This window comes from Vulpes lagopus, chromosome 23 (assembly GCF_018345385.1).
Source record: "Vulpes lagopus strain Blue_001 chromosome 23, ASM1834538v1, whole genome shotgun sequence".
Taxonomy (NCBI): domain Eukaryota; kingdom Metazoa; phylum Chordata; class Mammalia; order Carnivora; family Canidae; genus Vulpes; species Vulpes lagopus.
In genome coordinates, this window is record NC_054846.1 from 55884426 (window position 1) to 55910091 (window position 25666).

Sequence of the window (25666 nt, forward strand, 5' to 3'; positions counted from 1 at the left end):
GTGGGGAACGGGGGGGGGGGGGGGGCGTGCAGGCATCTGGCTTTCCTGACGCCCATCTGTCCCCTGAACCTCGTGCACAAGCAAAGGCAACCACCGTCGGAATAATGAACTGGCCCCCCAGGTCCTGAGGTTGCTGCTCTTTTCCAGATAATTGTACAAATAACAACAGAAGTTGTGATTGAGTGCAGGCCCCTCCCCCCCCCGGTGCTCTGATAAATATCAAAGATGGGATCTATGGGTGGGTGATGAATATTTGTGCACGGCCCAGGATGTGGTGCCAGCTGCCAGCAAATTGGAACGATATTTCCATTCCACTATTTATGAAGCCAAGCCTTCTAAGGGAAGCCATCCTTCCAGCTAACAGCGCTGCATGTTGCAGGGACTTGTGTAGGCCCCTGGGAGCCTCACGTCTGTTTCCGGATTCCGTGTACGAGACCACGGACAGATTGAGAGAATTCGGGAATTCCAATAGAGAGATGACTCCAGTTCAAAGGGTTGAGCCCACCCGGGGCATCCAAGTCGTTAAATAAAAATATTTGTACCCACGAACACATATCGGAAGGAGCTGATCAAGGCATTAGTCATCAGCGCTTGCCGGCCATCACCATACGGGAAACAATCAGATATCATGAACACCACTACTTACAGAGTTATTTTGCTAAAAAAAAAAAAAAAGAAAAAAATGAAAAAAAAAAATCAAGCCTGAATCGTATCAAGTCCCTAGATCCAATTTCTAACTTACAGGAAATACAGAGGATGGAGGAAGATATGAAATGAGACTCTGGGACCATGTTCGGCAAAACCCAGAATATGAGAAATGACACTGGGCAAGTTACCGGACTTCTTCAACAAATAAATGACAAGGGATGGAGAAAAAAAAAAAAAAAAAAAGATGGAGGCAGAAACCTATTGATCAAAAACCATATAAGACAACCAATCCAATGTATGGGCCTTATTTGGGATCTTGATTCAGATAAACTGTAAATTTAAGAAAAATCAGGACATTTATAAGATAATTGGAAACTTGAACATTCACTGGATATATGACGACGTTAAGGGATTATTGTTAATTAATAAAAGTATAACGGGAACAGGATTATTTCCTTAATTTCCAAGCATAATTCATTCTAACTCCTTAAGGACAAAAAAAAGATATTCATAATGTGTCATTATGATAAACTATTCATTGCGGGAAACTTATAAAACAGAAGAGCATACAGAAGATGGAAACAACTTTTAGCACGCACAACATTTGGGTGACGATCTTTCCAGGCTTTGTTCTATGCATGCTTTTCCTCATATATATTTATTTCTTGATTTTTAAAAATAAAAACAAGGTCTAACTATAGATACTCTACGGAACCTGCTCTTTGACTTAATATAATGTGCATATTTTTTTGATCATTAAATATTTTTCCCCAATGGCATTTAAAGAACTGCGCAAATTTTCATCATAAAATTAAACCAGGGATCCCTGGGTGGCTCCGTGGTTGAGCGGCTGCCTTTGGCCCGGGGCGTGACCCTGGGGTCCTGAGATGGAGTCCCCGTCGGGCTCCCTGCAGGGAGCCTGCTTCTCCCCCTGCCTGTGTCTCTGCCTCTCTCTGTCTCTCCTGAATAAATAAATAAAATCTTAAAAAAAAAATTAAACCAACCCACTCTATACTTACTCACACATCGTTGTCCAGAACGTGTGCCTTGGCAGATAAGAGGCATTCAATAAAAATATGATAATTAAATAAACCAAAAAGTTTTCTTCTAGTACTTTTATCCTTAGAATCACCTGGAATTTATTTAGCCAAATAATAGGAGAGAAGGGTCTACTTTTTTGTTTCCTGATTGATTAGCTGTTAAACCAAGTAGTGTAGTAAATCCGCTTTTGTCACATATATGGTTCTATGAATTTGGTTTTGTTTGTCAACTTCCTATTCTATTCTTTTTATTTTTTATTTTTAAATTTTTATTTATTTATGATAGTCACACACACACAGAGAGAGAGAGGCAGAGACACAGGCAGAGGGAGAAGCAGGCTCCACGCACCGGGAGCCCGACGTGGGATTCGATCCCGGGTCTCCAGGATCGCGCCCTGGGCCAAAGGCAGGCGCTAAACCGCTGCGCCACCCAGGGATCCCTGGTTTAATTTTATGATGAAAATTTGCGCAGTTATTTAAATGCCATTGGGGAAAAATATTTAATGATCCAAAAAATATGCACATTATATTAAGTGAAAGAGTAGGTTCCATAGAGTATCTATTCAGGAGAGACAGAGAGAGGCAGAGACACAGGCAGGGGGAGAAGCAGGCTCCCTGCAGGGAGCCCGACGCGGGACTCCATCTCAGGACCCCAGGGTCACGCCCCGGGCCAAAGGCAGCCGCTCAACCACGGAGCCACCCAGGGATCCCTGGTTTAATTTTATGATGAAAATTTGTGCTAAACCGCTGCGCCACCCAGGGATCCCTTCTATTCTTTTTATATTTTGCTACTTATTTGTCTTTTCCTGTGCATGACCCACATGATTTTAGTTATCATAGCTTTATAATATATTTAAATATTTAGTAGGGCAAGTCCTTTTGTTCGTCTTTTATCAACTTAAAAAAAGCATCCTCCTATGGTTATTCTTCTTGATAAGCTCAAGATGAACTTTATTACATTTTAAAAAACAAAAAATCCAAAAACCTCCTGCTCCCTCTATCAAAACAAAACCAAACCCAAAACAACCTGCGTACTCTTCACTAACAGCACACGTACGGGTCAGTAAGAGAACAAGACCACCTACCTGATATTGAATCTCCTTATTCGTATACGTGGCATCTGGCTTTATTGAATCAAGTCATTTTATAGGCCTCTCAGTAGAATTCTGTACTTAATTTTGGGCATTTTTATATTTTTTTATTGCAATCGGGAACTGGCCTTTGTATACATTTATTTTCCAACAAAATATTGCTCGTCTAGAAGAACGCTTCGATGGTCCAGGGAATAGATTTGTCTCTGAGAAACCCGAGAGAGCCCGTACACATCCATCACACCTAATTCTTTTTCCTTTTTTCTTTCTCTTTTAGATGTTTTTACTTTCTTCATATTTATTGCAGTATAATGGACAAATAAACATTGTATATGATTAAGGTGTACAACTTAATATTTTTTTAAAGATTTATTTATCCCGCGGAGCCACCCGGAGATCCCCAGGGTAATTGTTTTAATTTGTACATCTTTGATTATCACTGATGTTGAGCATCTTTTCGTGTGTTTATCTATAGTTGCGCTTTCTTCTTATGTGAATTGCTTGTTCATATGCTTTGTTCATCCGTGAATAGGAAACCTCCCTGCGTTTTGGTGTAGGTCCCTCAAAATAAAGTTTCGTGGTTTTTCTCAGTAAAGGCCACACACATTTTTTAGACTTATCCCCAGGCGTTTTATAAGGTTTTGCTTCTGTTAGGAATGAGATCTCCTTTTTCTGATTGTGTTTTAATTGGTTGTAGACACATCAGCTGCTTTGCTGCATTGTCCTTATCGATTCTGATAGTTCATCAGTTCTTTTGTATTTTCTAAATAGAAGAGGCAATTTTATATATTCCTTTCTAATTTTTATAGTCTCTTTGTTCTTGTTCTGATCTGCTCGTGATGGGTTTGGATCTGCAGCACAATGTTGAGTATGACGTGTGAGAGCAGAACTCTGGTCTTGCTCCTGACTTTACTAGAAATCCTTAGGGAGTTTTGTCATTAAGAATAAGGACCACAAACCCTTGTGTGTTTGCATCGGAAAAAAAAAAAAAGAATAAGGACCACGAAACTATTTGCTATAGGCGTTGGTAGGAACTTTTTATCAGGTGAATAAAGTTCTCTTTGTAGTTTTGAGATATTTTTAAGAATCATGAACGAGTACGGAATTTCCTCCTGTGATGTTTCGGCGTGTACCAGCTGGATTACTTATTTTTGGCTTCTAGTCTGCTTTATGGGACATTCGGTTGAACCACACGAAGCTGCCGATATGTGACCAGTTTTGACCTGCAAAAACGTCAGTGTCGTAGTGTTAATATATAACACTATGGGCTTTTCTAATAGTGACACATCCTCACGTTCCTGGGTCAATCCCACATGGTTAGTTTTGCTTTCAGACACGGCCAGATTCACTATGACACTGTATTTAGGGCGTTTAGACCTATGACCACAAGTGACCGGCCTAGCGGTTTGTCCTTCTGTGGTCTTACTCAGTCGGCTATCGATACGTCTCCTTGTCTCGTAAGTAACCCGAGCAAGGACATAGATGAGAGCTATTCTCTCTGCGTCTGTTTATTCCTTGAACTTTTGTTAGTTTACCGATAAAATAGCCTACACCTGGGGCCCTTGAGACAGGAAATGGGGGGAAGCCAAAATTTTTAAGTAATTGTTGGTTTATTCAGATTTTTATCTTTCCTTGATATTAGTACTTTTTAACCTATCAAAACGTCCGTTTTATCTAAGCACTCAGATTTCTTAGCTTATAGTTGTTCCTCAATGTTTCGTTTCATTATCTCTACGTCACCTGGGACTATGTTCCTTTTTCCCCTCCTAAAATTGTAAATCTGTGGCTTTGCTCCTTCATCAGTACTGCAGCGTTTACATTTTTTATTAGTTATTTTTCAAGGAACCATTAGGTTTTATTGACAACTGCTATTGTTTTTTGGTTGTTTTTGTTTTTTCAGTCATTTTGACTAGATCTTTAAAAAAGGCTCTTTCTCCTATTTCCTTTGGATTTACTGTCATATTATTCAAGTTACCCAACTCCCTATTTATTTTTAACTTAGGCGATGCGTCAGAGACTAGCGGAGGTATATTGAAATCTTCCACCATGACTGTAACTTTATTACATTATTTTTACATTTGTAGCAGTTTTTATTTAATTTATTCATGCTATGTTATTTGGCACATAAAGTTTTACTGTGGATTGATTGCACATTTTAGTAACACACAAGAATCCTCTTTTTAATTTCCTTATGCGGTGTGAGTGGAGTTCTCAAAGTTATCTCATAATAAACTGATTTCACTCTCCCGTGCTCTACCCTCTTCCGTTCATTGCCTCCATCCCATGTTTTAATTGGGTGATCATGTTTCTCATCTTTATTTAATCTTTCCTCGTCGCAGATTGCTCTGTTTTCATTAATGCCTATTTTTGTGTCATAAATATAATATTCTCCTCAATCCCATTAAGAATACAAAGTAGGAGCAGCTTTTAAAGTCTTTCTTCTTTATTGCTTACAGAGGGGCAATTAGCTCTGACTCCTCCGACAGGTCCTCATCTTCTGATCTACGGAAGATTTACACACATTCGGTTAATTTTCTTGTTGGCGCGCCATTACAGAGGGAGGATGAAAGAAGAGAATGGAAATGCCCGGTGGTCTCTAAAGAGGAGCAGAGGAATTAAGGGAGAAAAGGCCAGAGCGGGGCCTTCTTCTGCTCCTGGGGCTTAAGTGTGTGTGTGAGTGTGAGGCCTCCTTGCTAATTGGCCTGATGGCCCTCGGTACTCGCCAACGCCGGCACTGCCCGGCTTCACCTGCCTTGCCAACCAAAGCCAAATGGAGCCCAGGATGTCCTGGCGAGAGGGAATGGTATGGTCTGTGTCGTCTCTCAGACCTACTATACTTCCAAGGACTTGGTGGTACGGATGTCTGGTCCCCATTAATGGCGCCATGGTGTGTTGCACCATCTTGGCTCCAGGCTCCGTTGCGCTGAGCGAGGTGGACAGAGATGTGTTTTTCCTTAAGGTTTCCAGCACTTTGTCCTAACAGAGGCAGGATTTCACTTCACTTACGTGAACTGTAGTTTGATTAGGCCCTTTCTCAATCTAGATTCTTTCTCGGATATTCCATTTGGTAAAAATTCCTTTAAGTGACATGTGACTGGCACCCTTGCCTAATTTCCAATGGTGAGGCCACATCCCTCTGCTTTTATGTCCTTCTTGTCATTCCAGGGGGGACCCGTAGAGGATGCAGTTATATATATGCAAGCGCTGCGTCTGCCACCTTGACCTGGAAATCGTCTTTCCCCACAACCGCAGCTTAAAGGCCCTTCCCGTCTTGCTGATGTTGGGTCGAAATTTTAGTGGGGGCCCAAATAAAAGGAATCGGTTCTGGGAGACCAGCAGGAGTATGAGTAGGGGGTGTGGTTTAAGGAGTTTTCAAGTTATTGAAGACAAGAAGCCGATCAGGGACCACGAATGCAAGAAAGGAGTCATTTCCTGGTCAGAAATACAAGATTATCTAGAAACTTTGGAGGTTTGGTGAGATGCAGGAGATATCGTATCTTGGGGAGGAACTAAGGTGTGTTGGAGGCGACAGGTGTCCTTGGTCAGGAGTTCGGGTGTGCACCGGGGCTTCTTTGGAGGGACGAGAACGTCCTTGGGATTAGGAATCCACCAGCGTTGCGGCAGGTGGGTGAATTCCAGCAGGGTGAGGGGAGGATGTCCTTGGAGCCGACTGCTGTTCTGGGCAACTCTTGCACACCTTTCTGTCAAGGTAGACTGGAGTGACGCGTTGGCCCAGCCGTGCCACGGGCAGCTGGATCCTATTCTGAATCCTATTTGGGAAGCCATAACTGTGGGTTTCTTTTAGTTCTGAACCACCTCTGCCCAGGTCCTCCCTCAGGAAGGCAAGGGACCCCAAGGGGAAGACTTAGAACAGAAGGAACTCTATGAAACCACCCTGTCTCCCTTCTCCAGGCCCCATCCTATAGGGGTCCTGGGGGTCCCAGGGTCCCAGGGTCCCAGGAGTGGCCTTCCAGCTAGGTCAGAGCTGGAGCCTTCTGTGCAGCACACTAAAGAGGAGGAAGAGGGTCTTCGGTAAGGAGGCTGAGCCCACTCTTAGAAGGCTGGGCGGCAGGGCCAGCGGGGCAGGGGCTGTGAGACAAAGTCTGAAGTCTGGGAACATCCCCTTAACCTATAGGAATTCATTGCCCTCTCCCCACAACCCTGCAGGACCACCTGGGGTCCACAACCCTCATCTCTGACCTGCATTTTAGGGCCCGTGTGTCTCCCCTCTTGGCCTGAATGCCTCAGAAAGCCTCTGTCTTGTCTTTCGAGCCCACCTAGTCCTGAGACCCCGCCTGGACAGGGCAGCTGCACAGTGGGCACATGTGCTGAGGACGTCAGATGCTTCTCCGATCCTAGACCACCTTGGTGAAGGGGCCCAGGCGCCAGCCGCACTCCGCATGGCCTCTGGCAGCCAAGGAGCCCTTCTGGTCTCATCGCGCTGGACACACAGAGCTGCTGCTATATTCCCCTCAAAGCCGGTCAGTTGATCCCCCAAATCCCTTTTTCCGCTGGGTTGACAACAGCCTTCATGCAAGAAGGGCTCTGCGTTCCATCAGTTCCATCTGCAGCGCTGCAAGGAGGAAGCACTGTGGCCCCACTGGCCCCTGTATCCTCTGAGGCTCTGGTGTTGACGGTGAGCGCGGCGAGGCCTCAAGACGCGCCCTTAGAAATGACAAAGTCTCGTCTACGCTCACTTGAAAGGAGATGTCTGGGGAGCTCAGAGGTTGCAAAGTAGAGCCTAAGAAGCCTGTGATGGGGTCTGAATCCCCATTGGGCCGCTCTGCATGTTTGTTTCTTTTTTTCTTTTCTTTTTTTTTTTTTCCCTGCATGTTCTTTTCTATTTCAGGTGCACCCGGTCCCAACCAGTCATCTCATGGATTCAAGGATAATTGGGTAGGAGGGAGATGCACCTTCCCAATGCACGCACGTCCCCCGCCCCCAGAGAACACATGCCCCAGTGAGTCAGGAACAGCATCTCTGCATAAAAAGCACAGGACGCTCCTATCTGGAGAGAACCCTAAGGGATGGGGCTTATTTAATGCTTTCTCATTGAGCTTTTCAGGGTAGTGGCCTCTGTTGGTCTCTAAGGTCAAGACTCTCCAGCTCCAGGGAATAAAGCTGTATCATGATAAGCTAAAAAAGTGTCTTGGCATAGGATGAAAAGGGATGCGTCCTGTGAGAGATTTGCCTCGTAGTCCATTTCAGCGAGGTGGCCCTTCGGTAAATCCTCCGGAGTCCACGCTTTGATTACACACGTGCTCACGCACCACACGAGTCGCACACACACAGAGAAGCGCGAATCACACGTGTGCTCAGCGCCCTAACAAGCCCCCCTCTGCTGTCGAGTCCCGGACATGTGACTCGAATCCACGTCCTTGGACCCTGCTGCCACACACGGGCCACCAACATGGCAAAATGAGCTCCTGAAATGGCCCTGCTCGTCTACAAAACACATGAGCCAACGTACCCGGGAGGGCACACGCGGACTATACTGATGCAGGCCCCCCCGGCCAGGCCAGCCCGCAGACCCGGGGTCGCAGGAATGCGGGCGCACACAGCTACGCAGCCTCCAAGTGCTCCGCTGCCCCGCGGACGGTCACGGTCACCGCCCAAGCGTGACCCACCGGCCACTCCGGCTGCACCTACGGTTCCTCATCCCGCGGGCAACCCAGCCCGTTCTCGCTCCCATCTGCGTATGAGGACGGTCAGCTCCCGAGCAAACTCCAAGGCTCCATCCTTAGCCCCTCCCCAGGCCCTTGTCCTTTGGGTTCCCACTCTCTCCTGGACGAGCGAGGATAAGATCCTGGACCTCAGGAGAAGCTGTGGGTCTGTGGGTCATTCCCACAGACGTAACCGCTGAGCACATTTTTACCTCCTTTCACGCACATCTTTGCGGAATCTATCGGTTTTACCTTGAGGATGTCGCCTTCTGACAGTTCGAACGTCCTTGCTTTCAGCTGAATCCCCTTCCCCGGCTGGGTCTGGATGGAGTAGATGCACTCGTGGTTGTTGTTGTAGTTCCCGGGGAAGTTGGGGGACAGCAGCGTGCCCTGTGTGCCCGTGACCGAACTCCCACACTCGGCTGGAAGAGAATCACAATAGCCACCGATTAACCCCCATCCGCTCCATCCAGAGCACAAGCCGCCGCGCCGGAGGGCCTTCCGAGGATGACACACTGCTTGCCCTCCTGCCTGCCCATCTGTCCATCTGTCCGCCTGCCCGTAGGGCTGCTCACCAAAGTGTCCTTACGGGTCTGCCCACCTGTCGTCCCGTCCGGTCCCCCTCTCTCTCTCGTTCCATGTCCCTCTCCCGTGGGGATAGAAGCTAGCCCACCAGGCATCCCGCACTTCCCTAGTGGGGCGAGGCAGCCCCTCCTGACACCTGCTCATCTAGCGTCATAGCAACAGGATGACGGAGGAGGATGTCGGGGCGGAGGGGGCGGTGGTCGAGGGAGGGGAGACGAATCCTTCCAGAATCACAGGCCAGAAGCTCAGAGGGCTCAGGATTAAACAACCGCTGCGAGCGCCTTCCGAACATCCTTCGTTACTCACAAGCGCCAATCCCACAGGGTAGGCAGCACCGTTATCATCCCTACTTTAAAAATAAAGAATCTGGGGATCCCTGGGTGGCTCAGCGGTTTGGAGCCTGCCTTCAGCCCAGGTTGTGATCCTGGAGTCCCGGGATCGAGTCCTGCGTCGGGTCCTGCATGGAGCCTGCTTTTCCCCCTGCCTTTGTCTCTGCCTCTCTCTCTCTTTTGTGAATAAATAAATAAAATCTTTAAAAAAATAAAAAAAAAATAAAGAATCTGGTACTTAGCAGTTGGGGTCAAGTCTCTCCACTCACCAGGAGGAGGGGCCTGAGGGTTCAACCCTCCTGGTCCTGGAATATGAGGCCATTGGGGCTTTGGAGAAAGTTTTAGCATAGACGCACCGAAACCCTGTCTCCTTCAAAGCCTAATGAACTCACGGCCTCCTCTTGACATCTTTCTCTCCGCCTCCAGGATTAGCCCTCCTTCCCCGGCGTTCCCTTGATTTAGGGCAGTAAGCACATCGTCCTTCCCCCGTTTGTTACCACCTCTGTGTCTTCCTCTGTGGGCCCTCCAGGGCTTGGTCCTATTTCTCTCTCCCTCACCCCCACCCCCACCCAGTGCCCAGCAGGTGACTCCCAGGGTCGTCAAGGGTTGTCAAGCCTCTCCCTGCGCCTGCGGGTGGCCCAGTGCCTGTCACGCTGCACCCCGACTGCTTGTTCCTGGCCTATGTCCCCTGCCCAAAATGTGCGCTCCTTGAAGGCTGGGGTCACGCTTAATGAATCTAAACTTCCAAAGCTTAGCCCAGATTGCCTGTAAAATAAATATTTGCGAAATGAGTGAATGAGTGAATCTGGAGGACACAGACCTCAGAAGATGTACGGTCCTAAAAATAATTAGGTTCCAGAAGGATGTAAACGCACGTCCAGATGGCAGGCACATTACTTGTCTGGACATATGGGGAGCCAGGAGCATGTCTCGAATCTCCGAGGTTGATGGTAGCGAGTCTGCTTTCCCCCAGCCATGCCTCAGTGGCCCTCTTCTAGGCACAGTCATTGGCTGGAAGGGCCCGGACGTCAACCAGCGGCCACACAGTTACCCCAACTGCCTGGAGCCGGAGGTGTGGGCAGAGCCTGCAGTACAGGAACATGCAGAGCTGCGCCTCTCGTGGTCTCACTTGCACCCTCGTGTGTTCTTGTCCTCAAGGCTGCTCCTTGGGACCTTTGAGGACAACGTCCGTGTCCCCCCAACAAGTCCTTGCTCTTTCAATGGGCCCCACTCCCCGGGCCCGGTGTAGCACAGGACAGCTTCACCATCCTGGGAGTTTGCATGAGCCGTTACCAGGAGCTGAACGTTGGTGGCCTTGGCCTTGATCTGAGGTGGGGCCCTGGGCAGGTGACGGGGTTGGTGGCCACGCGAGCGAGCTGCGGAGCCAGCAGAGCCCTCTCCCGGCCTCACCAGGACGGCAAGGAGGCCGTGGTCTGCAAGTGAGGAGAGGAGCTCCAGCAGCCCCCGAATGTGCTGGCAGCTTGGTCGTGGCCGGCTTGGGCTCCAGAACCACGAGAAAGGAGTACCTGGGGCTCAGCCGCCTGCGGGAGTTTCCTACCACGGCCTGCGCTGACCACGACACCATTTGTCTCGGGGCCAGTCTGTGTCCCCGTGTGCATGAGGAACATGCCGAGCTGAGGCATGAAACTAAAGGGCCGGCTGTGGACGGGCAGCCTCAGTACCTTTTCCGGGGGCCTAGGATGTGGAGGGTGCTGAGGGCCCTGCATGTGCAGCCACGCGTTACCCAGGCCTCCTGAAGCTGCTCTCCCCGGTTTCTGGAGCCAGACACCTGTCCCCTCCCCCGGGGAGAGGGCAGCCGCCAAGGTGTGTCCACACTCTGAACCTCGGTCTCTTGATCTGCCTTCCCCTGGGCAGCAGTAGCGTCCTCGTAATGCCACAGAGAATAAACGCATGAGATTTCACAAGAAAGCAAGTGAACACGTGTGAAGTGGTCACACCGGGGAGGCTCTCAGCGTCATTCCTCCTTCGTCTCCCCGCCTGTGGCAGGTGCTCAAGAGGGGGGCACCGGCTGCACCCACTGCCCCTGACGCCTCCTGTCCTAAACTCCTAAATCTGGCTCCCCTTAAGCGTGGGCTTTGGCGTGTCACTGGACACCTTCCCCAGCCTCGGTTTCCCGCACGACAGCTCTGCGGTCGTCGCCGCCCCATCTCCTCTCCCCCACGTCCCGACACCTTGACGAGGACAGACACACAGAGGGCAGCTTCAGAGGGGCCCAGTCCTTGGCCCATCAGCAGCGTCTGTCTTGGGCACCAGGGAGGGTACAGGGGGGCAGAGGGGGCAGGACATGAGTTTCCGGGGGCGTTTCCAAGGTGACAGGGGAGCAGAGATGCACCGAAGCACTAAATGCAAGCGTAAGTGGAAACAAATGAATGTCCTGGAGAAACAAGCATCACGTGCACGGGGCAGTGCTGCCGCCGGCTGAGGCTCTGGGACCCCCGTCGTCCCCCTCAGTCGAGGCCTCATTAAGGGCAGGGGCTGGGTCTTGTCCATCAGTCCGGGGCTCTGCAGGCAGAGGGCTCTCTCTTGTCTGTCACACCGGGGCTCCCAAGGACGCGCCGGGTCTCCTGCAGCAGCCGGGCCTGGGGGGTCAGGGCTGTCTCTTCCATGCCAAGGTCAGGGGCCGTGTCCCCCCATAACACCGTGCATTAGAGCCCAGGCCGCTCATCTCCTTGGCAGCTGGGCCTGTGTCCTGGTAACACCGTGTGGGCTGAGGCCACCCACATACACCCCCGGTGCAGGTGGCCCCTGGGAGCACGCCCAGGGTGGGCACTCCCAGGGAACCTCCGCCTGAGGCTCCGTCGCAGGGCTGGTGGTAATTAGAGGTGACTGTAATTGCTGTGCAGTGTTAATGACACACGAAGCAGAAGACAAATGGAATGATGAAAATGTTGTGAGGTGTCGTGAACAAACAGTAATTGTAATAATAAGCTAAAGAATGAGTTTATGTAATGAGATCAATGAGGCAGGAGCTTACGGAGGGCGCACATCTGTGGTCCCGGATAATCCCGTTCAAGGAAAATTTCCCCCAGAACCGCTTGGCTGAGGATGTTTGCTCAGAGGGGGATGGAGCTGCTGGCGGCCAGAGAGAGCCTGGGCCTTGGGGGGCGCGTGTGGGTGCGAAGATGCGTCCGGGTTGGGAGGGCGGATGTTCTGGGGGTGCTCGTGGGAGGGAGGGACGATCTAACTGGTCAGAACGGGATCCACTGGGCGACTCCACAGTCGCCCTCCGAGCTTGTCAAAGCTCATTGGTCATTGATGACGAGGAGCAGGTAACTGGCGAACGGGGGGGATTATGTAGCCTGAGCGAACACTGCCGTGGGGTCCGGAATGAGGCCTGCAGGCTGCTCTACTGGAGGAGGCTGGCGCCGTGGCTGGAGGCGGGCGGGGATGGGACCCGGGGGCCTGGGCCTGCAGCCCCAGCCGGTCGGCCTGGCCAGCGGCCAGCGGGGTCACAGGTGCCTCTGCAGCGCCCGGCCCACCGCACGGCCCCGCGTCGGGCAGAGCAGGGCCGCCCTGGGACCTGCGAAGGACGAGCCTGGCCCGCGGCTCTGACCTGCCTTCCCGGGGCAGCCCTGGAGGCCGGCCTGTGGGCTCGCGGCCCACGGGGCTCTCCTGTCTCACGCAATCGCAATTGGCTGACGTCTGGCCCCCACCCCGGTAGTGAAGCAAAATGAAAGCACGTGACCACCTACCAACACACCTTGGCAGAGGCGAACTCCACAGGCGCCGTCTGCCCCCCAGGCACGTGATGCGGGCTGTGCCCTCCAGGCGGTACCCGGGGAAGCAGGAGAAGGTCAGGGTGTCGCCCACGCCGAACTGCAGGCCCTTGCGGATGCTGTAGGCCGGGACCTCAGGCTCCTCGCACGGCTCCAGGTCATACTCTGGAAAAGCGGCCGGAGAGCGGGCTCAGAGGCTGACCTGGAACTGCAGGGACGGGAACACCGGGGACGGGGCCGGACGGCGGAGCCCACGCACGGAGCCCAGAGCCCGGAGCTGACGGGGGGGGGGGGGAGAGCTCCCAGGAAGGGCGGAGGCGGCGTGTGCGGGTCGGGCCGGGGCCCTCAGCCACCAGCGTGCTGCCCAAGGGTGCGAGGACGGCCCTCAGCGCCGCAAGCCCAAGCCTGGGCTTGGGAACTCGACTGCTTCGTGTCCCCACACGACCAGGTAATTTCTGTCAGCTTGGTTCTGGAGAATCCGAATGCATAACCCAGCTGAGGGCAACACCCGGCGGGAGAAGGAATCCGTCTGGGCCGGGCTGGGCCTCAGGGCGCACCCACAACCGGGGATCTGCCCGCGGCCTCTGGTGATGGCACCGAGGTGGCCATTCCCGTCGTCCCCGACGGCATCCCCCTTGTAGGCCACAGTGCCCCGGGCTCCGTGTGGTAAAGAGGAGGAGGGTCCCTTCGACGGGACGGGATGGGACGGGATGGGACGCAGTGGCCACAAAGGCCCTCGGCCCAGCCCTGTGCAGCCCGGGCACGCGGGGGGCTCTGGGGCAGGGGCGGCTCGCGGTTGGGCTGGGCCGCGTCCCTGTTCCTAGAGGCCAGATGGCTCCTGCCCACCCTGGGGACTCCGTGTGATAAGAGCGGGACTCGAGGGGGCGCTGGGAGGCCTTGGGGCTGGAGTAGCGAGGGGTCCTCTTGGCTTCCTGAATGCCAAGTTAAAGAGCTTCCTTTCCAGTTTTCCTGAACAGAGATAGATACCTGTCACTCCCCGCCAGCACAGGGGCGGGTGGCCCCACAGGGGGACTAAGAGACTCCGCCACGTTCATTTCTAATCCCCTTCTTAGTGTTTGGATTTGTTTTTTAATTGCTGGGGCCGTGACATAGCGGAGGTGAAATCAGGAGAAGAACCGGAGGGCACTGGGGCGGGAGGGGCGCCTTGGTCCAAGCAGCGGCGTGGCTGATTTTCAGGGTGGACCTTAAACACCTTCCGTGACTCGGGGCCCCCAGAACCTGCTTCCCGGCGCCTTCTGGGAGGGCCTCGCTGTGTGGAGCCCAAGTCCCTGTTGTTGCACCTGCCGGTGAGGCGGGCGGCTGGTGGCCCAGGGACACGTCGATCGCCCCGCACCCGCTCCTGCGGGGACCTGGCGCGCTGTACCTGCGAAGGTGATGTTGAACCCCTCGTAGGACATGGAGAAGTCGGACACGAAGCGGACCTGGGCGGTGAAGTTGCCGTAGAGCCCGGCGCTGATGGGGGCCGGCAGCCGCGAGCCGGTCAGCTGCCTCAGGGGCTGCGAGAAGCTGCCGTTCTCGGTGATGAGCAAGTAGTCGTGGCCACTCTCCAGGTGGAAGGTGTGGAAGGTAAAGAACACACCTGCCAAGAGAGCGCAAGGCTGCAGGTGACGGACAGGTGACTGGCCATCCGGGAGCCCAGCCCGACAGTGCCCAAATGATCTGGACATGCTGTGGGCCAGGGACGCCGTGTCACGGTTATCAGAGTTGAGACTTACAGCTGGGTCCACAGAGAGGGACCATTCATTCATTCATAGACTCACTCATTCATTCCTCAACGAGTATTTGCATATTTGACAAGTGCGTCCCACAGGCAGGGACCCAGGGCCAGGGGATGGGGAGGCCGACGGACACGACATTGAACCGCTATGGTTCGGAGCGACAGGCGCTGCGTCAAACGTAGTGCAGCATGTGCTGGGGGCGGAAAGCCAAGCGGTCGCCCAGGGTAGTGCCGCTCGCTAGCGAGTCACGCGCTGTAGCTGCGTGTCACCGTGCCCTGGGTGTCGGCTGCCCCGCGGTTGGTGCCTCCCGGCTGGAAGAGAAGATAGGAAAACCCAGGGAATCCCACCAATGACTCTATGCTCATCTCCATTTTACAGCTGAGGAAACTGAGGCACAAACAGATAAAGTCACTTGTCCAGGGCTGCCCAGGCAGCAGGAGGCAGAGCTGGGGCTAGATCCACTTGCTATTCCCAGTCCACCGGCATCGCCGGCGGGCTCCCTAGGAACGCGGAATGTCAGTCTCCACCAGGGACCTTCCAGGGAGAGCCTGCATGCTAGTGACCCCCGGGAGCTCGGGAGGCACAGGGACCCCGAGGAACACGTCTCTACACAATTACTGACGGGTTCTTGCGGGATGATGCTTGGAGCCAAGCTCTCCCTGCTAAAATACACCCTAGATGTTTTCACAGTCTTGCCCCTCTGTGGATGGGAGCTGGAGACCCCGGGTACTTGGGGTGCTATGGGTGGGGGTAGGGGACGCAGAGCCCCGTACGGGTGGTGCAACCAGGCAAGCGCTGGCAAATGCCCCGTGCCAGGCAACTGAGATGCATCCATTTATCTATTTCCTCGAAGAAATGGCTCCTAAGCACCTACTAAGCGCCAGGCCTGGGCTCAGCACCAAGAAAGGTCTCCAGCGTAGTGAGGGAGACACGTCAACAGTGAGAGTCCAGAATGGGGACACGGAAGAAGAAGAGTGAGAGGGGTGGGAAGGCTTCATGGGGTCATAATCTTTGACGTGAGGGGCGTGAGCACCTTGGGGGTGCACAGGTACGTGCGCCCACGTGTATCCTATCCTCCCAGCACGTAAACACGTGTGCACATGAGAAACCGTCCTCAGGCCACAGAGCTGGGGAAAAGGCTCAGTGGAACGTACGTCCCTTCCCGCTCGGCCGAACCTCAGGTTGGATGGAGGGCGGATCAGAGGCGGGACGGGGAACTGGAGCTGATGAAGCACCAAGACCCACACCCCACAGTTCAGCGCCTCCACTGGGGTGAACATCTGGCTGGCATCCTGAGGATGAGCAAACGATCGAGGTGGCGCCCCCTGGGTTTCCCAGCTGCGCTGATTGCCTGGGGCTCCTGTGGCCATTGTGACGCAGTGAAGACCTTGTCACAGAGACAGGCCCCATGTTGGAGTCTGAACCCAAATTTGGTGTGACAGGTGCACACACAAACTCACACTTCACTGGAGTGACCACAACAAACAATCAGAGTCATTAGCCTAATGGATCTGTTAACCTGAGATCCTTCTACACGCACCCCCTAATTCAATTCATATGAATATTTCTTGAGTTCCTTGTGTGCCAGGCATAGAGCCAGGGCCTGGGGAAGTGGCCGGAAACCAGGCAGGCATGTCTCTCAAGGAGCTCAGGGTCTGGGGGGAGACAGATAAGGGAAGTTCTGTACAGTGGGGTAAGATATGGGCACAGAAGGGCGCAGGATCGTGTGGGAGCCCATGGAGGGAAACCCAACCCATACCCAGAGCCGGGGAGAAGGGGTCAGGAAGGCTCAGTGGAGGAAGTGAGCTCAGAAGATGAAGAGCCGGCCATAGTGGAGCGATGGTGATGGTGCAAGGGGAGCAAATGTTCCAGAGAGAAGGCCGTCATCCCAATGCACAGAGCTCTGGAGGACAATGACAGTCTGGGAAGTTCTAGGAACTGAAGGAGTCTCAATGTAGCTAGGACTCGGTGCTTACGGGGCTCAGGAGGAGGCTGAAAAAGGTGAGCAAGGGCTACGGGCTCACACCAGCGACTTTACAATTTTGAGCTCTACGCTAAGCATCTGGTGAAGCCTTTAAATGGTTCTGAGGACCATTTAGTGACCTGGTCATACCCCGGTGACCCTGTGCTGAGTCTCAGAAGCCTCACCTTCTATCCTGGCTAATTCTTGCTCGTCCCTGAAGGCTCGCCTGGTTTCAACTTCAGGACGCCCACCTGACGAAGCCCCAGGCTGGCCTCCGGAGGAGTGACACCTCTAACCGCTCCTGGCCGTGCTATGTCAGATGGTCTGTCCCTACCACTGGACCATGAACTTCCTGAGGGCAGGCAATGCCAGAGCCACTCGCTCTACTGGGTTCTCCCAGCACCCAGCGTAAGCCCAAGCATAAAATAAGCATTTGCTAAATATCTGAATTGCATTGACTTCTAGGCAAAGACACACATAGAAAAAGGCATAAAGAAGCACACACCCGTATAATCACAGACGCCAGACAGAAAATTATGACTATAAAAGGCTGTTGGTCTAAGGATCCTGAGGAGGCTGCCTTTCTTTCCCTATTAGAGCAGCCTGGGGTTCCTGCGGTGGCCAACTCTGGCCCAGCCTTGGTGGAAAGAGCCCTGCAGGATGATCGAAGCCCTGCCCCGATCCCGCCTCTCCTTGGGAATGACACCACACGCGTGGTGGGGAAGGCGACAGCCAGGCCTCACCCGGACTGCCTGGAGAGTCTTATCTCCCTGCCATCCTAATCCCAGTTAGGCCAGGCCTATTAAAGGCAAAAGTGAAAGCGCTGAAGTACACGTAGGGAGTATTTAAGTGGCTTTTTTTTTTTTTGAAATTTCTTTTTTTATACAAATAGTATAGTTTACATGTACTATATGTTGATTGCTCAAAATTAGAAAAAAGTGAGAGGATGAAAATAAGAGAGTAGTACCACTAACATTTTGGGGCATATCTTTTCAGACAGTTTTCTTTTTCTTTTTTTTTTTTAAGGTTTTATTTATTTATTCATGAGAGAGGCAGAGACATAGGCGGAGGGAAAAGCAGGCTCCATGCAGGGAGCCCAATGTGGGACTCCCATCCCAGGTCTCCAGGATCACGTCCTGGGCTGAAGGTGGCGCTAAACCACTGAGACACCCGGGCTGCCCCAGACAGTTTTCTACACACATATCCTTGTTTATTTTTTTATTAACTGAATATGTTCTTTTGGCAAACATCTCTTTTGACCTAACAACATATTATAACTATCCCTGTAGGTCTTTATTATTTTTTTAAATTAAAAAAAATATTTTATTTATTTATTTTAGAGAGAGAGAGAGAGAGAGAGCGAGAGAGATGGTGGAGCTTGATCCCATGAGCCTGAGATCATGACCTGAGCCAGAATCAAGAGTCGAAAGTTTAACCGACTGAGCCACCCAGGCGCCCCTAGCCCTGTAGGTTTTTAAATATTCCCTCATATTATGCCTTTTAGTAGCCGCACAGTATTGCATTATATACAGGTATATGTTTATTCAACATTTCCTTACTTTTTAAAAAAAAGATTTTATTTATTTATTCATGAGAGACACAGAGAGAGAGAGAGGCAGAGACACAGGCAGAGGGAGAAGCAGGCTCCCTGCAGGGAGCCCGATGCGGGACTCAATCCCGGGTCTCCAGGATCAGGCCCTGGGCCAAAGGGGGTGCTAAACTGCTGAGCCACCCATGGATCCCCTCAACATTTCCTTATTGATGGACATTTGAGTAGCTAACTAATCCTCCAATAAATAAAGTGTTTTAGGAAATGTCATTGCCGCTGCATCTTGATGTACAATAGTATTTTTTTTTTTCCAGGTAAATTCTAAGGAGTAGAATTGCTGGTCCTTGTTTATTTTGAAGGCTTCTGATTCACACCATGGAATCATCATCTAGGGAGTCTCAGCTATTTCACACAATGTCAGCACTGAAGAAGAGAGCTTGTGTCCGCACACTGTCTCCCACTGTTAGGATTTTCTCTGCTGACTTGGAAGAAGAAATGGTTATTTCATTACTGGTTGACTTTTCATTTCTTTAATTATGAGTGGGGTCAGTGTCCTTTCATTTCTATTTCTTCTATTATGAAGGGTTTATAGCTTTGCTCATTTCATAGGTCTGGAGACCAGGTGTATTTTTCTTAACAATTTTTATCATTAATTAATTAATTAATTATATTAATTTTATTTTTTTATTATTTTTTTTCTTAACAATTTTTAGGAGCTCCTCATGCATCAGGTTGGTAATCTTTTTTTTTTAATAGATTTTATTTATTCATTAGGGACACACAGAGAGAGAGGGGCAGAGACAGGCAGAGGGAGAAGCAGGCTCCATGCAGGGAGCCTGACATGGGACTCGATCCCGGGACTCCAAGATCACGCCCTGGGCCAGAGGCAGGCGCTAAACCGCTGTGCCACCCAGGGATCCCCCAGGTTGGTAATCTTGAGTTGATTATATACGTTGAAAATAATTTTGTTTACTTACTATCTGAATTTTTTATGGCTTTTTTTTTTTTTTACATAAACCCATCCCAAGTTTTATTTAATAAAATCTTACAGTCTTTGCTTTTATGGACTCTGCTTTTAGTATAACTTGTTATAGTATATCCCCACCTGAGGTTAGATTTTCATGTTTTTCTTTTTTTTTCCACATTTTTCTATACTGAAATTTATGTAGTTGAATGTATGAGGTCTGTTTGGTTCCTTTTCCTTCTTTCCCAAGTGTTTAAGCCTACTGTTTTGAAACAATTTATTAAATAATCCATTCTCTCTTCAGTGGAGTGGAAATGACACTTTAATTATATACTATAAACCGTCTCTCCCTCTCTCTCCACACACACATACGCATGAGTGTGCGTGTGCATGTGCACAAACTCCACACACACACACACACACTCACATGTGCAGAGGACTCTACTTCTGGACCTTTATATGCCTGCACTGGTTTGTGTGTCCAACACTCACACCACATTGTTAGAATTATTTTAGCCAATAACATTTTACAATCTGGAAGAGTTACTCTTTCTTTTATAATGTTTTCTTGGCTTTTCTACATGTTAATTCTCCTAGATCAGAGGTACTTATTCAAGGCCATGCATCAGGTTTACTAGCGAAGTGTTCTGAACTCAAGGATGCTTGTTTTCCATGTCCGGCGTAGAGAACCGAAAGCTCTACGGTGCAATCTAAGCACTAATGTATTTGCTAAAGTGCAGAGGGGTTAAGAACCACGACCCTGGATGAGCTTCAGAATAAGCTTCCGAGGATAGAAGCTATACGTGCCCGGTTACCGTGTATTCCCGGCCCACGTCGGTAGCATTATTCAATCAATATTTGTCAAATCAAAGACTGTATTGCTTACTGTTTATTTCTAACCAGCACCCATACTTTGAACTCGGACCTCCAAAGACCATTCATGGTAGGGGACTTGAGATAACCTGGTGAGGAATATGAGGATATGAGATATGAGATATGAGATATGAGGATATGAGATAACCTGGTGAGGAATATGAGGAATATGAGGAATATGGCATCTGAGGAACAGTTGAGCTATGTAAGAAGAGGATCATGGGTCCAGGGTCTGAAGGGTGAATGTGAAGGAAGAGGGCAGATGGATCCTATGTTCCTCCAGGACACAGAACAAGGGGAAAAGTTTCAGGAACACCTAATAGGCTATTAGGATGGGTCAGATCTATCAAAAAAATGACAGCAGGTGCCCATTTGCTAAGCGGGTTGGCCACCTTCCCACCGCTGGGGGTGTTTAGGTGTGGTGCCATCTTGTGGGGAGCAATTAGGGAAGAACTCTACATTATGTAGGGTTAGACAGCTGCTAACCTCCATGATCTCTTCTAGCATGGACATTTTAGAGTCTTAAAAATAGTCATTGAACAAATTCTGTGATGCAAAGAGATGGGAAGCTTCTAGGAGTTTTCCTGTTGATGAAAAAATGCAGACCAAGCCCTGAGGTCCCTATGTAGGGAGACCCCCCCCCCAATGAGGTCACTTTGGCCTGAGGAACGTGGCACCCTGCCCACATTACATCCCAACACTTGCTACAGGCCTAACCACTCACCCTTGCCGTGGGATGTTTCAATAATCCAGGTGCAGTTCAAATTGTTGGGGTAGAAGTCAGGGAACCCTGGTGACAAGATGGTCCCACTGGAACCTTGGATGAAGCCACCGCAGAGTGCTGTGGGAGTAAAGAAGGTGGTGAAAGGCTGCAGTGGCCCAGGGAGGCCCCCCTCCCTCCCCTGCACCCCTGTCCCCAACCAACCAATCCTCCTGGGAGCCTGGGAGCCTGGGAACCATCTCCTCTCAACCCTCAACCCTCGCTGATGGGTGGGAGAGGCTGTGTGCCTTCCAGCTCCTGATTTCTCACAGCAAGAAAGGAATCCGTGACCTCAACACCCCTTGTGGGATGTCTCACCTTCACAGCTGGGCAGGGCCCGGCTCCACTGGAAGTTAGGCTCACACTCCAGGGGTTCCCCGTCGCTTAGTGTGTAGCCCGAGTCACAGCTGAAGGTCACCAGAGCACCCACGTAGAAGTCATTCCCGTGGCGCTGCCCGTTTACAGGGATCCCTGGATCCAGACAGTGGTCTGACTGCAGAGTGATAGCTGGAAAAGAGAGCCCAGAGCTGGAACAGACAGCTAGCTGTCGCCGCAGGGGGACCCCAGCGGTCACAGAGGCGGGGAGGGGGAACCTGGGTGACAGACAGCTGGCCGTCATTTACCCCCATGTCACGTGTGGCTGTCGTTATCTGCTGCAAGGGTATTTGAGGACTTATCTGCCGGACAGAACAAGCGGATTCCCTTCTTTGTTCATCCATCCATTCATTCAATTAACACACGTTGAGCGTCCACTATGGTTCAGATGGCACGCCAGGTCTTAGGGACCCAGGTCTTAGGTCTTAGGGACCCATTTTCTTAGGGACGCCAGGTCTTAGGGACCCATTTTCTTAGGGACGCCAGGTTTTAGGGACCCATTTTTTTTTAGGGATGCCAGGTCTTAGGGACCCATTTTCTTAGGGATGCCAGGTCTTAGGGACCCATTGTCTTAGGGACGCCAGGTCTTAGGGACCCATTTTTTTTAGGGACGCCAGGTCTTAGGGACCCATTTTCTTAGGGACCCATTGTCTTAGGGATGCCAGGTCTTAGGGACCCATTTTCTTAGGGACACCAGGTCTTAGGGATGCCAGGTCTTAGGGACACATTTTCTTAGGGACACCAGATCTTAGGGACCCATTGTCTTAGGGACACCAGGTCTTATGGACCCATTTTCTTAGGGACGCCAGGTCTTAGGGACCCACCGTCTTAGGGACGCCAGGTCTTAGGGACCCATTTTCTTAGGGATGCCAGGTTTTAGGGACCCATTTTTTTTTAGGGACGCCAGGTCTTAGGGACCCATTGTCTTAGGGACGCCAGGTCTTAGGGACCCATTTTCTGACCCATGAGTCAGAAAATGAGGCTGTCCTCAGGGTGCTCTTAACCGTAACGTTCTGTGCCGGTCTACCAGGGGTGGAGGCGATGGGTATCTCATTCCATGAGGCACGAGAGATGGATGCAAAAGCTGGTGAGGGAGGGCGAGGCAGGCAGGAGATGCCATCACATTTCAACCTCACCTCCCTCAAATGCTCTGTCCCCAAGGAGCTGAGCACGTGGCAGCCAATGGCCCCACAGGTGGAGCGGCTCTGCAGTGGCAGGTCACCAGCTTCGTTTCCAAACGCTCTCCTCGGAGCTCCTGACAGACGCAGAGGGTAGGGGAGGCCCCCCAGGAGCGCGGGGGCCGAGTCAAAGGCCCCCTGCTGGAACAGTCCCGGGTCCCTGCAACACCCTGCCCACCTAGGCGTCTGCCTCCTGCCAACACTCACTCTCGTAGCGGAGCTGGAAGCCGATATCCGAGTGGCTCTTGTCGGTCGAGAAGAGGAGGTAGAGATAGTTGCTGGTGCTGATGAGGAACTGGGGGACCTGGGTCCCGTGGTACACCCCGATCAAGGGTGCTGAGTACGTCCGTCCGTCTCGAACTTCCAGAGTATCGTAGTTGACCTCGGTCTTAAACCTGCCAAAGATGGGAACGCAGACTTATTAATTTGCAAGTGACCAAAGGTCCTGCCTGACCCAGGGCTTCGGAATAACCCGACTTGGGCGGGTCGGGACATTTTTAATACAATTTGCATGCATGTGCCAGCGAGAGGGAAGGGCCTCCTGCGCTGCGCTCGGCAGCCCGCCTCTTCCATGGCTGGGCTCCCCCTCGGGCCCCCTTGCAGCCTGGGCCACGACCCACCTTAAGACTCCGAGGCACAAGGACGACAGCCTCACGGGGGTCAGAATGTTCTAGAGCAGGATGCACTGAGCTGCAGCCCAGAGCCAATGCTGTCCTATAGCCTGTTTCTGTATATGGCCTACAAGCTAAGAATGGAGTCTAACGCTGACGAAGGCGTGTGTTTTTGAAAAGCAAAAATGTGCGACCGATAACCGCAGCGGGGCCCCCAGCCGCGTAATATCCACTATCAGGCTCTCACAGAAAAGCTGGGGCAGCGCTGCCTCCAGGCCCTGGGTGCTTCGTCTGGAAGCTGCTCGTGTTTCCATATGGGTGGTGACCGTCCCCAAAGTGGGGCGCACCTCCAGGGTGGGAGGGGGAAGTGGATTTGGGTCGGACTTCCCACACCGCACTTTTCAGAGCTATGCTCCTCAGAGGCCAATGCCTGCTTCCGTCTCTGACATGGCCTACCTGCCCACCGTCCATCGTTGGGGCCGAGGGGACAGAGGGCTCTGGCATCTGCAGGGCTTCCCGACGTCCTGCTCACTCCCCCGGCCCTAAAGGGCACAAGACCCCACTACGGGGTGGAGTCGACGCCACGGGCAAAGCCCGTGTAGCCCGTCTGCACCCAGGGCCGCCGGCTCCAGCGTTGCCAACACCCAGCACCGGTGCTGACCCTGCCCCTCCGTCCTGGGTTCCCCCCACTGCACCGCCCCTAAGGAGCCCCCGCCCCCGCTCCCTGCAGGTTCCAGACACCTGTCGAAGGTGATCTTGATGGGGTAGCCCGGCTGGGCTTCGATCACCCAGGCGCAGCTGAGGGCATCCTTGTAGAAGCCGGGCCAGCCTGGAGACAGGATGGTGCCGCTGGGCGAAGTCAGGTGACCACCGCAGGGAGCTGGGGACAGAAGGGACAGTAGCAGCTTTCTTGGGGGGACCAGTGAACAAACAAATAAAAAAAAACCTTCTGTAAGATGTGTCTGCCTGTTTTCATTTCTATGGAAAATCACGCAAACTGTATTAACCGTGAGTTCTGGGTATTGGGACCTTCACAGACATGCCCCGTTACATCACTTGGACTTTTATTAAAAGCCACAGGGGAGCAATAAAAATAATCCTTTAAACAAAGCCCTCTGCCATTCTGAAGGCCTGAAGGACGGCTAGTAGGTCGCACCGGTTTTGCCTTCGCTCCTCACTCAACGCTGCATCAAGGTCTGGCGGCCAAAGCAGGGCCCCGTCCTCACCCCTGGGCCCTGGGCAGTGGGCGGACCCCAGCTCAGCCTGCGCCGCCGTGAGCTCCGTGAGGCCAGGACCGAGCTTGTGCTCTCGGTCCCGGCGGCCCAGGGCCGGACACACAGGCACGCGGCTGTGCAGCAGTGAGTGTCAGTGCCTGGGTGCACACGGGGACGCGCGGAAGGGCCAACGAGTACAGTCGTGGCAGGTGACTGCACCAGACGCTGCATGGGGTGGATCCTGTCCTCAGGCCCTCGGCCTCTGTGTGCCCACCCCGCAGCTCCCCGGTGCCCCTGCGGCCCAACCCTCGGCCCTGGTGCACCTCCCCCTTGCAGCTGGTTGGGGTCCCCTCCCGCCCCTTCTCACGTTTGCCTGGCCACGTGACCACCTTGACCGGAGAGCTGAGCATGCAAGTGGCCGGCGTCCTGCCCCCGGGGCAGCGCCAGGTGCTTTCCTGCCCCCGCAGCCCCGAGAGCCAGCACCGGGACCTGATGACCCGAGCTCAACGGCGCGCAGTCTCAGCTCCTGCTTATAAACCACGGAGACGCGGGGCTTGTTCACCAATGGCTCTAAGCTGCCGGCTGATGAGGAGGACGTCACAGCTGCAGTGATGGTCACCGCCACCACTGGCCCTCGGGCTCACAGGGACACTCATGCCCACTCTTCACCACCTGGACCCTGCCGGCGGGAGGGGATGGGGGGGCTAATTCGGCCCGTTTTACAGCTGAGACTGGTTTATGGAGGCAAAGCAGGTGGCCCCGTGCTGGCGGGTGGCACAGGACTTGGCCGAGGGACATGCCGTGAATCTGGAGCAGGTGCCAGTTTTGAGGATCCCGTGTGTCCCTCGTAATCCCCTACTGTGGGGCGAGCAGGTGCCAGACAAGCCCTGAACAGGACAGGAGGGCGTCGGGCGCCACCCGGTGCTCCCGCCTCTGGGCTGTCTCAGACGTTTCTCTGGGTGATAAGTCTCACGAAACATGGTCCAGGACACCGCACCTTCCCTCCGTCGATTCTGCGGACTTCTTGGTAAGATTGAAAGGAATCAACGTTCTTTAAGAAAAAAAAATTGAGCCAGAGAGAGACAGACAGGCCATGGGAGGGGAGGGTGGAAGGAGACAGAGAGGATCCTGGAGTGAGGCCCGACGCTGGGCTCGAGCTCCCGACCCGGAGCCGAAACCCAGAGCCAGCCGCTCGCCTGACTGAGCCACCCAACGGGCGACTGCGCAGCACCCCACAGGACCTCACACGTCCTCGTGTGACAAAGAACAGTGACACCGGCGGACGCGGCGGGAGCTCCTGCCCGTGACGCACAGCGCTGCTCGGTGGGCATCAGCGCATTTAATAGC

At 52.5% G+C, this 25666-nt stretch overlaps 1 protein-coding gene across 1 annotated transcript in view; it reads right to left on the reverse strand.

The window, feature by feature from the left end:
- The window catches only part of CSMD2 (CUB and Sushi multiple domains 2), a 439342-nt gene that overhangs the window by 158506 nt on the left and 255170 nt on the right, over positions 1-25666 (reverse strand). Inside the window, exons 17-23 of the mRNA XM_041738011.1 lie at positions 23847-23985; positions 22702-22889; positions 21260-21448; positions 20906-21022; positions 14478-14693; positions 13070-13258; positions 8695-8864 (exon numbers count right to left, since the gene is read on the reverse strand). Coding sequence (XP_041593945.1) covers positions 8695-8864; positions 13070-13258; positions 14478-14693; positions 20906-21022; positions 21260-21448; positions 22702-22889; positions 23847-23985 — 1208 coding nt within the window. The remainder of the gene's footprint in view (positions 1-8694; positions 8865-13069; positions 13259-14477; positions 14694-20905; positions 21023-21259; positions 21449-22701; positions 22890-23846; positions 23986-25666) is intronic.